The sequence below is a fragment of the Danio aesculapii genome, chromosome 14 (genome assembly GCF_903798145.1).
Source record: "Danio aesculapii chromosome 14, fDanAes4.1, whole genome shotgun sequence".
NCBI classification, from domain to species: domain Eukaryota; kingdom Metazoa; phylum Chordata; class Actinopteri; order Cypriniformes; family Danionidae; genus Danio; species Danio aesculapii.
In genome coordinates, this window is record NC_079448.1 from 26,248,923 (window position 1) to 26,262,578 (window position 13,656).

Below are 13,656 nucleotides of genomic sequence, written 5' to 3' on the forward strand. Positions count from 1 at the left end.
TGAAGGCTTACAGTTTCCGGACGCAAAAAAATTACCAATTTTCAAAATAAAAGTCGTGACGCTCCTTATGTTCTCAGTGCGTTTATTTACTGTTCTCTTACGATGATCAAATGTCTAAAATAGTTTTAATTTAAAACACATTTTCATGACTTTTCACAGGCATAGTCTTGCGTCATTTTCTTTTATAATCATTGTTTTTTATCAAGTTACTTCATTCATTTTCTTTACATAAAATTAAATTACTTATTTACCTGAATTAAATAAATGTACTCAGTCTTTTGTTCTACAATTTATATTATATATATTATTCTAAAATTATATATATATATATATATATATATATATATATATATATATATATATATATATATATATATATATATATATATATATATATATATATATATATATATATATATATACAGCAAGAAGGTCACTGGTCAGTTGGCGTTTTTGTGTGGAGTTTGCATGTTCTCTGCGTTCGCGTGGGTTTCCCCCGGGTGCTCCGGTTTCCCCAAAGACATGCGGTACAGGTGAATTGGGTAGGCTGAATTGCCCGTAGTGTCTGAGTGAGTATGTGTTTCCCAGTGATGGGTTGCAGCTGGAAGGGCATCCGCTGCATAAAACATATGCTGGATAAGTTGGTGGTTCATTCTGCTGTGGCGACCCCAGATTAATAAAGGGACTAAGCCGAAAAGAAAATGAATGATTGTGTTGTTTATTTGTAACTGGTTCATTCATTTAAAATATTTTTATATATTACACCCTCTCTTTCTGCTAGCATTGAGAAGTGGAGTTATCTGTTTTTCCACTTCAACTTTCCCAACAAGTGAAAACATCCAAAGTGTCTGCTGCCATCTAGTGGTGGTGAGAACCCCAACATCACAGAACAGAGTTTAACGATCCAAATATCTGTACATCTGTAGCTACAAACGAGAACACATTTACATGCCGCTTTATTTCAGTTTGTTTCACTAATAAAAAACACTAACACAACCAAATTCATTACTTTGAACGAATTACATTTTATTCAAACAAACATTTATTCAGAGGCGCCGCTAAGGACGATTTAGGGTGACAACACACTTTTGAGATAGCTACTCTCATGGGGCCCAACTGTAACTGTTGACTTTCATACTAGGACAAAACAAATACTGTGAAAGTCAATGGTTACAGGGTTTCAGCTTTCTTCAAAATATCTTCTTTTGTGTTTAACAGAAGAAAGAAACTTATAAAGATTTGCAACCACTTGAGGAAGAGTAAATTAACGACAGAATTTTTTTGGGGGGTGAACTATCTCTTTAATTTCTTTTTGACACTGTACTTTGTTTGTGTTAATTTCAGTAGCCTACTCTTTCCACCTCTACCAAAAATACAGCAGATAAGCTTTTGGCACAGTTTGTAGCTTCATACATTTTGAGGCTCAGTTTTAGCAGTTTACAGTTGAGAAGGAAGTTGGGATCTGGTCCTGTACATTCGCTGTTTGTTTTGGCAGTGAGGCATGTCAGCAGTTGTCCAGCTTTCCAGCTCCAGAGTTTGTTTGATTGTTGGACTCATTGAATATTTGCACTGTACAGGTGAGCTGAGAGTTCAGAGCAAGAGAGACACTAACAACAGATCTGAGAGGATGCAGCAGGTAAGTTTTCCCTTGTGGGTTTTATTGAGTGATATACTGTACAACAGAAATGTTTTTGAAAATTAAAAGCCTGAAATTTTTAAGTGATTTGTTTCATTTTGGTTTAGACATTTGTGAATGAAATAACTGAACAAAATGCAATTTAATGTGCATTAATGTGTGTGCAAAATTACTGTTTGATTTGGGTTTATGTATGGAATCTACTACAGTATTACTTTAATTGTCAAGTGGTTAATTTCATGTCCCAAAAATTTCATCTCTGAAATTTTATAATGTTGCTGAAAAAGAAATGCTCGCTGATCAACTTAACCAAAATTACTTGATTTTAGTTACTTCATGGTTTAAGAAGGTTATATAAAGTTGTTGCACCAGTTAGGTGTGATTTTACACAAATTAACAGCTGTAAAACAAAAGTAAAACTATTCATGATTCATTTTAACGTTATTAAATACAATACTATTGCTTGGGCCCAAACGTAACTGCAAAAAATAAACTACTGTATATATATATATAAACATATATATATATATATATATATATATATATATATATATATATATATATATATATATATATATATATATATATATATATATATATATATATATATATTTCATATGTGCGACAACTATAATAGTCCTCTATTATATATAGCTATATAATGTTATGCTATAATCATATAGTGTAATTTTTTTTAATAGTCTAATAGTAATAGTCTAATTTATTTCATTATTTTAGATCAACTATTTTATTTTGTAAACTACTGGTATTAGAGCCATGTTTGACATAAAAATAAGAAACGGTTATATCACAATATCAAGTACTAAGATAGAATTTTTTGGTGGAATACCCCAGAATTTTAATCACAAGAAAAGACTAACTTTTTTTAAAGAATAAAATAGCACTAAATTACAGTATTTTTAATTATATAACAATAATAATAATAATAATAATAATGTTTTACTAAGACCTATACATAATAATTCCAGTAAATCTAGAGAACCTGAGAAGTGGTCTCTAAGTGGTCAGTTAAAATTTTTTCCCATTGCTTTATAAATAATGTTAATTTTAGTTCACAGTACAAAAATGCAAAAAAAATTATTAAGTTATATTATAAATAAAACGTTGAAAATAAACTTTGAACTAAATCTTTCCCTCTTATGATATGCAACAGCATTTCTGAATAAGTTTCCCTCAAAACCTTATGCTTAGTTAACTAAGATAGTCCACCAATCCTGTTTTTTCCTTTTGTGAAGATTTTGTCTAAAATTGATAGAGAATCACATGGCATTACCCAATCCTTTGTTTTGACCCTATTTGGTGCCTATTTAGCCCTTTAAGGTGCACTCGTTGAAAAAAAAAAAATGGCCCACATCTTGGATTGAATAATATACTGAAACAACTCTGATAAAAATTATGACAACCTATAATGATAACCCATGGATAAAATGTCAGCCAGGTGGGGTAATATGACTGTTAAAGGGTTAGAGAAGTTTATTACAGATTTTCTTAATTATGAGCTGGACGGTAGGGAGTGAAAATGAAAGAAGAGCCACAACAAGAATTTTATATATAGCAATTAGTTTAGGAAATTTCTGTAAAATGTGTTACTGAGGATTGAGTAGAAACTAGAATGACTTGCAAAATGCATGCACTGCAAACAAAATGCTTTTCCTAGAGTGTTTGTCTTGTATAGTCCAAATATCTAAAAATGATTAACTCAAGAAGCATTTTCTAGACAAGTAAAACATATTGTCTTGTTTTTAAGAAATAATGAAGTGAGTTTTTTCTTTAAAACAAGCAAAATAATCTGCCAGAGTCAAATAATCTTGTTTTTCATTTTCACATAAATTCATTTTACTCACCCCATTGGCAGATTATTTTGCTTGTTTTAAGGAAAAACTCACTTCATTTTGACTCATTATTTCTTAAAATAATAATATAAAATGCTTCTTGATTTAACATTTTTTAGATATTTGGACTTGAAAGAAGACAAAACAAAAAATTTTTTTAAAGTGGTTAAAACTGTCATTCTATTAAATATACATATCATTTATATTTGCAGATGGACAGTTAAAATCCACAAATATGTTGTTGATTTCTGCTGAGGGTGGAGTTAGCGTCCCTTTTTGACTGATGATTTTTTATACAGAGGAACCTGTCTAACGGGATTAACTAATGCATTTGGAAGAAGGATCTGCATCCGTGGACTAGAAAGTGGTGTTTGTCAAGTGCTTAAAGTCTTTTTTGTATAGCAAGTGGCATTAGTGAGTGTTTTAATTGTGCGCTACAGTAACCCTAGGTAACATACTCCTAAATCCACTGTCTTTGACATTCATTCTAACATCAACAGACTGTCGAACTCTGATGGTCCTGTAAAAAACATTTAAGATTATATAACAAAGAATTGAGTCTGTCATTTCGTAGATGCTTTTGTACACAGTGACTTATATAGTACACTGTAGTGTTTACGATATATAGTTGCTATAGTGCAAGTAAATTAAACACACATGAAGAGATATTGACTTTGTAGTGCTGCTCGATAGTGTGCTTCAGGATGGCCATCAGTAAACAGGCTAGCATGAACAAATACTCACATGCTTAGAGTTTATTGTAATTATTATTTTTTGTGTGTATTTTGTTGACGTGTATTTGTATTGACTTTTCAAAGTCATTTATTTAAGGGTCCTTACAAGTGATGATAACAAAAGCACTTCAAATCATCAGAGAGGTAGCAATATACACGACAAGTCTAAGTTAGTTTAGAATATGCTTTTTTCTTCATCAAACCTTCAGCTGTGTGAACCATACTAAGAATGACATGTTTTCCAGAAATATGGAGTGTTGATAAGAAAGTGTCTGGTGCATACGGAGATGAGAGAGTTTGTCTAAACAACTAACCTGTATGAACCTGTTTTATTTTTAGTATATATAAATTGTTTATAAGAAAGTGTCTAGTTTAAATAGAGAGTTCTGTTGATGGACAATTCACTTTAGTATTGATGAAAGATTTGAAATGCTTGCTGATCAACTTAACCAAAATTACTTGATTTTAGTTACTTCATGGTTTAGGAAGGTTATATAAAGTTGTTGCACCAGTTAGGTGTGATTTTACACAAATTAACAGCTGTAAAACAAAAGTAAAACTATTCATGATTCATGTTAAACATTACTAAATACAATACTATTGCTTATGCCCAAACGTAACTGCAAAAAATAAACTACTGTATATATATATATATATTTCATATGTGCGACAACTTGCACCGCATGACATTATTATATAATGTCATGCGGTGCTATATATATTATATATACCCATATAATGTTATGCTATAATCGTATAGTATAATTTATTTTAATAGTCTAATAGTAATAATCTAATTTATTTCATTATTCTAAATTAACTATTTTATTTTGTAAACTACTGGTATTAGAGCCATGTTTGACATAAAAATAAGAAACGGTTATATCACAATATCAAGTACTAAGATAGAATTTTTTTGGTGGAATACCCCAGAATTTTAATCACAAGAAAAGACCAACATTTTTCAGATGTTTCATGAAAATAAATTCTGTAAAAAAGTTTTTAATCATATAGTAAGCTTAAACTGAGTTAGATGCTTTAAATATGTAAAACATTACTGATGATGCTTATCAATTAAGCTGTAAATGTATTGATTTAAAAAAAACAATTCAATTATACAGTGAAGTGAATATTGTACTGTGAGAATGTTCTTCATTTGCTTTAAAATATATTGATATTTTAGGGGCATCGTGTAAAAATATTTTTATTTTAGAATGTAGAATAATTCATTTAAAAGAAGAACATTCCTGGAAACTTTTTTAAAAATAGTTTCACATGATATTTGACTTTTCTTTAAAATTAACAAAACTGCTTTACTGTTTATTAAAACTTTAAAAGTATGTTAGCCAATCCATATGGTCCAACAAGGCAAATGATATCAAAGAAGGAACCCCTGCAGACATGCATAACATCCGTGTTCAGCTTTCATTCATGAAAAGTATTCATAACAAAGTTGACAAAAAAGGTACCAGTTAACCTGACCATTCATTCATTCATTCATTCATTCATTCATTCATTCATTCATTCATTTTCTTTTCAGCTTAGTTCCTTTACTAATCTGGGGTCCTACAGCGGAATGAACCGCCAACTTATCCAGCATATGTTATATATATATATATATATATATATATATATATATATATATATATATATATATATATATATATATATATAAGACTATCATAATAACGATGTGATGTTTAAGCAAACATAAATTAATTATTTCAACAATTCAATTCAATTGTATTTGCATTTTGAAAAGTATGGAGCCAGGAGCTGGAGACTGTGTTAATGAGAGACAATTGTGTATAATCAAAAAAAATTTTGGTGTATGTTACAAGCACCAGAGATCCAGCGACTGCAGATCGCCGGAGAACAACACACACACACCACACTATCGAACTACAAGTCCCGTCATGCACTACACACTCACACCTGTACCGGTTCTTTGATTACACACACACAGCTGAGAGTTGCTCAAGGACTGATTACATGATTCAAATAAACACACAGACATTGCTGAGTCTTGTTATCTGTTAATACTGTGACATTACGACACGGTTTTCTTTGCCTTGTCTAGCCGTGTTTAGACCCTTGCTTTGTTTTATTGTTTATCCTGCCTGTCGCCTTCACAGACCACTCACCTATTGACCACAATTTTGGATTATCTGTATGCATAGGTTCCCCTGTTTTGACCGTTGTCTGCCTGACTAATCTTATAAATAACCTGCACGTGGATCCTCAACCCTGTTGTCCAGCACTGTTGTGTTACACTGTATTACAAAATAAAACTGATAGCTTTTAATCATTTTAAAAAAAGATAGTGAAAGTTGGTTCACTCAAATATTTTGAGTAATCTAAATTTATCAGGTTTTATAGTGTGGAATATGCCATGTGTCACATGGGATCATACTTTGATGTTTTGGCTTTTTTTTTATTTTGAAAAAAACTATAATTTCTGTTGTAGACATGCTTGAGCAGGACTTTTTTTTATTTGTCGTTTTGTGGTTAGAAAAAGAAGTTAGACATGTACAGTAGCAACAACATGCAGCGCGAGTAAACAATGACTTGTGACTTTTGGCTAACTTTTGATATTGTTCCTTGATTTTGTTTACACAGATAATCAAAAATGAAGACTCTCCAAAAAGACGCACTACAGAAACATCCAACTTTTAAAAGCCAAACATAATCACATATCTCCTGCCTTCTTCAGTTCATCATGAATCTCTCCAGTATCATCAATGGGACAGATAGTCCCATCCCTGGTTTCATCTCATGGAAGACAGCCATGATCACCTTCATAACTGTTCCCCTGTCCCTCATCACCATCACAGGTAACGTCCTGGTCATGATCTCCTTTCGGGTCAACCCACTCCTGAGGACAGTGAGCAACTACTTTCTCTTAAGCTTGGCAGTGGCTGATGTCATTTTGGGCTCCATCTCGATGAACCTCTATACCACGTACATCTTGCTTAACGGGTGGACTTTAGGCAATCTTGCCTGTGATGTGTGGTTGGCTGTGGACTATGTGGCAAGCAACGCCTCTGTTATGAACCTGCTGGCCATCAGTATTGACCGCTACCTTTCTGTCATGCGACCTCTGACCTATCGGGCTAAAAGAACCCCCAAAAGAGCCATGATAATGATTTCTCTAGCATGGACCATCTCGTTTGTGATTTGGGCTCCAGCTATTTTATTCTGGCAGTATATAGTTGGGGAACGGACTGTTCAGGAATACGAGTGTTCAATACAGTTTCTGTCAGAGCCTGTGATCACCTTTGGAACAGCCATTGCTGCATTTTACCTGCCAGTGAGTGTAATGGTGGCATTGTACTGGCGTGTGTATCGTGAGACAGAGAAGCGCTCTCAGAAGCTGGCTGGACTGATGGCGTCACAGGGAGGACGCACTGGAAACGCATCTCAGGTGGGTTTTACAGTAAAGACCTTGTCTATTATTCCTAATTTTTTTCTTTAGTTTGCATCACAGTGGGTGAAGCATGACATAAAAAGCTGTTGTTGAACACTTAAAATGCTTTTTATTTTCATTTCAGGTCACATTCTAACAAATGCTGGGTTATTTCAAACACAAACAAGCCTAAATTTTGGTTAAAAAACAACCCAAATTATTATCAGTGTTCAAAAAAAAAAAAAGATTTGTTTATTGAAAGTTTCTTTTGAGAGACTAAAATGGTTCTGGTTCTTCTCGCTCCCTCTTTTGGCTACATGTTTTTCCTTGTTTATTTATGGTCACATTTTATTAATTTCCTGATCCCTTCTTCACTTAAAATGCTGTATTTCCAGGTGTTCCAGATGTGTCCAAATTCGGTCCTGGAGGGCCAGTGTCCTACATATTTTTGTTCCAACCACAATTAATGACACCTGAACCAGCTAATCAAGCTCTTTCTAGGTACGCTAGAAACTTCCAGGGAGATGTGTTGAAGGAAGTTGGAGCTAAACTATGCAGGACACCGGCCGTCCAGGACTGTGTTTGAACACCACTGCAATAGGCAGTAATGTTAATACAGCTATACGATGTGTTAGTCTTGTGAATTTGTACAAATTATCAGGTTGTGAGGAGATATACACTCACCGGCCACTTTATTAGGTACACCTGTCCAAGACACATCTCTAATCCAACATGGCAGCAACTCATTGCATTTAGGCATATAGACATGGTCAAGATGATCTGCTGCAGTTCAAACTGAGCATCAGAATGGGGAAGAAAAGGTGATTTAAGTGACTTTGAACGTGGCGGGTTGTTGGTGCCAGATGGGCTGGTCTGAGTATTTCAGAAACTGCTGATCTACTGGGATTTTCATGCACAACCATCTCTAGGGTTTACAGAGAATGGTCCAAAAAAAAAAGAAAATATCTAGTGAGTGGTAGTTCTGTTAGCGCAAATGCCTTGTTGATGTCAGAGGTCAGAGGAAAATGGCCAGATTGTTTTGAGCTGATAGAAAGGCAACAGTAACTCAAATAACCACTCGTTACAATCGAGGTATGCAGAAGAGCATCTCTGAATGCACAACACATCCAAACTTGAGGCGGATAGCAGCAGAAGACCAAATTGGGTGCCACTTCAGGCTACAATTTGCACAGGCTTACCAAAATTAGACAATTGAAGATTGGAAAAACTTTGCCTGTTCTGATGAGTCTCGATTAATGCTGCAACTTTTGGATGGTAGGGTTAGAATTTGGCATCAGCAACATGAAAGCATAGATCCGTCCTGCCTTGTATCAACGGTTCAGGCTGCTGGTGGTGGTATAAAGATGTAGGAGATATTTTCTTGGCACACTTTGGGCCTATTAGTACCAATTGAGCATCATGTCCATCCCTTTATGACATAGTGTACCCATCTTCTGATGGCTACTTCCAGCAGGATAACGCACCATGTCATCTCAGACTGGTTTTTTGAACAAGACAATGAGCCAATAGAGCCAAGAACTGAGCCTTGCGGTACCCTACATTGTACTTTGATTGATATTACTACTGTCCACTGTGATTTATTGAAGTATAATATATAATTGTAGAAAACATTCAATATTTGTTTAAATTATTATATAGCTATTGTACTACCATAGCAACTATAGAATAACCACAACAGATTAATTCAAGATCCTTTCTATAGTATGGTTCAAAAACACTATAATATTTAATATACTTTACTATAGCATTATTATTAATGTAGGATATTTTAGCTTTAATTTTTTTTATTTAAAATTAACTGAAAGCTGATGGAAGAGCGCTGTGCACATTAGCATAAAGCATGTAGCTAACAAACAATGATTAAATAAAACACAACATCTTAAAAAACACCATTGACTGTTCAAATTGACTAAGTCCAATCTATATAGTGTAAAATAAGTAACATTCTTAAACCTAAAAAATTCTTAAATCTTATTCCTGTCTTTCAGAGATCGTGTCAGAGCAGTTCTCGCAGTAATGAAGATGTCAGACCACAAACAGACCAGCAGCAGCAGCTCAGGAACGAACAGAGGCCTGTCTGTCCAAGCTTCACCCATCGAACAGCAGCCTGGTGGAAGAAACGAAGGGAAAGGGAAGACATTTCCAACTCAAACGCTACAAACAACCATCCACAAGTGGACTTGATTTCTTCAAGAACAGACCACAATAACAAATACATCCCACTAGTTGGAATGGATAAGTCTGCGGCTAATAAACCTCACAATGCCACCATGAGCAGCAGCGATCAGTCAGAAAGTCAGAATTCCCTTATGAATCCTGCAACCGCACAAGCTTCTGCTCTATCACTGAACGCAGGTCAGCGGAGCAGAAAAGCCCGCACCTCATCTCTAATCAAGGAGAAGAAAGCAGCCCGGACCCTCAGTGCCATTCTTCTGGCTTTCATTGTAACATGGACACCATATAACATCATGGTTCTGGTGTCCACTTTCTGTGACAATTGTGTTCCTGAGAGACTTTGGAAACTGGGATACTGGCTCTGCTATGTTAACAGCACAGTCAATCCGCTCTGCTACGCGCTCTGTAACAAACACTTCCGGGTCACGTTTAGGGCACTGCTGCTCTGTAGGTGGAAGGAACATAAGAAGGGTATCAGGTGGACCCCGAATGGAAATGCCTGAACATGTTATTTACATTTTAACGAAACCTGCCTCCATGATGGCTAATTGGCTAGCACAGTTGCCTCACACCAAGAAGGTCGCTGAGTCAAGTCCCAGGTGGACCAGGAGGCCTTTCTGTGTAAAGTTTGCATGTTTTCTTCATGTAGGTGAATTGGAATAGGTGTATAGGTGAATTAGATAAACTAAATTGGCCTTAGTGTATAAATGTGATAGTGTGCAGGTGTGTCAAAGCACTGAGGATTGTGCTGGCTTTCGGTATAAGGATATCCACTGGTAAAACAATTGCGCGAGTATATAACCCCTGATAAATCAGGGAATAAGAAAACTGAGTGAGTGTGCGTCCCATCTTTCAGATCTATCTCAAGTCTCTCTCAGAATTCTTTAAAAAGCATCTTAAATGGGCTTGAGGAAATCATGTCAGATCAGCTACTAGACACGGCTTTCAAATACTCCAATGCCTGAGAAACACCCTTATAAACTGTTGATCATTAAAGACAAACACAGTCATATCAGTTGAACATGTGAACACAATGGTCAATCAGCAGTGTTTAAGAATCCACTCATCATATGCTGCTATCGTCACTTTTTTATACATTTCAGTACAGACTCGAACAACACTACTGGTACCACAGCCCATTATGAAAGCATGGTCTCACTATTTGACCGAATAATTCAGAAGCAGTGTCTTCTCATAGGATAAGAATACTCATGATTAATAAGAGCCTATGCAACTCGAGCCCATGTTACCAGTCGAAGCTTGAATCAAGTTCAAATCACTGATGCTTGCTTACTGAACAGCCACTGGCACTGCACCCTCTTACCTCCATTTGCTGCTGAAGGTTTACACCAGGGGTGCCCAAACGCAATCCTGGAGGGCCAGTGTCCTGCAGATTTTACATCTAACTTGCCTGAACACACCTGCACAGATATTTCTAGAAAGCCTAGTAATGCCGCAGTCCCACTAGAGTTTGAGCTTGCAAAATTCTGTCGTATGGCGCTGCGAAAGGGGCGGGATTAAACAAGATGATTAAACATTTAAAAAAGCGAGTGATTGGTGCATGTTTTAAGTTTCTGTCCAGAGAGGTCATGTTTTGATCCTTGATTGGTCTCACGCAATCATATGATGCAATTTCGCAGGTCAGAGTTCGCCAAGCTTGCACTTTTCAACGCAGCGAACTGCAAAAACTTGCCTCACAGCCTTGCATTTCCGGTCTGACACATTCGTGTGCGTATGAATGGAAGTCTATGGGGAGTGCAGCATGACCGCAGCTTGATTAGCTAGCCCAAGTGTGTCTGATTGGGGTTGAAACTAAACTTTGCAGGAGACCGGCCCTCCAGGACTAATCACCCGAGGTCAACGCCCTCTCCAGGAACCTCCGATCAGGGTGGGAGCACCACCTTGTGGTGCCATCGCAGAAAGACTATAAGTCACTTTCCAAATCCTTTTCATTCAATGTTCCACACTTGTAGAATGATTTCCCCATTCCACCTTGGATTGCTGATACACAGTTATCCTTCAAATGACAACTAAAAACCCATCTCCTCCAAGAAAAATTTAACCCTGGTGAATAATACCAAAACCACCTATTGAAGCACTTTCTCTCTCTAAAAAAACTACTACTCTAGCACTAAATTCTTTGAGCACAAACAAGTTACTTTGAATAGCACTTCAATTAATAGCACATTTCGATTGTCTTTTCTTGTTGAATCACTGAATACCTTCTCAAATGTAATTCGCTTTGGACAAAAGCATCTGCTAAATGTAAACGTAAATGTAATCAATAGACACCGCCGTGACATCATCTTACAGTACTAGCAGTCCTATGCTACATCACCATCAGTGACTCTGCCCTAATAGACCTATAGATTTTAAACCCCAAAGGAAAAGCCAAAAATTAGCCAGTTGTTCCCTACAGCTAAACTTCATGACCTTTTACATTGATTTTTTTTTCTCTGTTTGTAACAATCCTAAATTCCACAAAAGTATCTGGATGCAGCCTTTATGATGCAAGCTGAGATTGCATCACTCAGAGATGTAATGTCAGACACAATACACTCAAATGCAGTGGGTGACGTCACTGTGAGGGGTGGGGTTAGGTGAGTCCATTAAAAAGCATTGGATGCAGCTCAGATTGCACTGCACCAGGTCTGCAGACCCCTCTCCTAAATTCAGCATTTGTAGACTAACCATGACAAATGCTGTATTGTGATGCCAGAGGACTTGAAAAGATCCTAAGGATATATGCTGAGCATGATGTTCAGATTGTCTGTTTCTGTAACAGTTTTTACACGTTCATTGCTTTGATCGCGACACACTGAAAAATAGCAATGTAGCATCTGGGTGTGTGTTAATGAGGAATAAACTCTTGACATAACTTTGTATTAGAACTCTAGATATGAAAGCAGCAGTGAGATATGGAAATAAATATTTGTATTTGTGTTAAAAATGTGTTATATCATTATGTGCATTCTTAAATATTTACAGTGTAATGTACTGGATATGTTTACATGACCACAGCTTCAACAAAAAAAATTTAGAGGCCTGGAAATGAAAACTTGCTCAATTTAAAAATGAACGTATAAGAAATCACATGTAATACATCTTGAATGTCTACTTTGTGTATAATGTTGAATTTGTAATGAGTAAGCTTAATCACAATCGCTGTCTAGACAAAGAATATTTCAGTAGTTTTTGCAGACCTTTTTTAACACATTGTTTTCATGCAAGCATACCCTTGAATACAAAGTGCTACTTTATTTATACAACTATGGTAAAAATGAGGGACCACTTGACAATGATCAGTTTCTCTAGGTTTATGATTCATGTTTGAGTAAAATGTAACATTTGATTTATTCTGTGAACTACTGATGACATTTCTGCCAAATTTAAATAAAATGTCGTTTAAAAAATAAAAAGTTTTTTTTTCATAAGATATACTGTGAGAAACAAAGCTATTGTGCTCTTTAAATGAGCAATATCACACGTGTAGCAGTGCAATATGGCTGTATATCGGCACTGGTGGGAGGAGTGCGTTGGTTCGAAGCCGCAGACCGATGGAGCGATTATTAACAAGTGTGGAGTCCCGTGAAGGAGCTCCGGATGGAAAGTTTTGTTTTGTTTACCTCGTGGTTAAAGTTGTTGCACGTCCACCAGTTCCTGCCTCTAAATGAGTGCGTTTGTACCACTTGTACATTAAGGAAGCGTTCAGAAGAAACAAAACACCAGCGAAAAAGCTTGACACAGAGGAACATAAACACCTCATTGCCAACTAGCGTTTTGGAAGTGTTATTGCAGAGCAACAGAAACAGCGCACAGAAGATTGAATGC

At 35.8% G+C, this 13,656-nt stretch overlaps 1 protein-coding gene across 1 annotated transcript; it reads left to right on the top strand.

Moving 5' to 3' along the window:
- Window positions 1-7,011: 7,011 nt before the first annotated feature.
- chrm1a (cholinergic receptor, muscarinic 1a) lies at window positions 7,012-10,328 on the top strand. The gene is made up of 2 exons (XM_056471857.1): window positions 7,012-7,647; window positions 9,639-10,328. The coding sequence occupies exons 1-2, from the start codon at window positions 7,012-7,014 to the stop codon at window positions 10,326-10,328; spliced, it is 1,326 nt and encodes a 441-aa protein (XP_056327832.1).
- Window positions 10,329-13,656: the final 3,328 nt, after the last annotated feature.

What these genes read in the sequence shown, in the direction of transcription:
- chrm1a (XM_056471857.1), top strand. Translation starts at nt 7,012, where the DNA reads ATGATCACCTTCATAACTGTTCCCCTGTCCCTCATCACCATCACAGGT. An exon ending in GCACTGGAAACGCATCTCAG is followed by an intron (nt 7,648 to 9,638) that starts GTGGGTTTTACA and finishes CCTGTCTTTCAG; the next exon opens with AGATCGTGTCAGAGCAGTTC.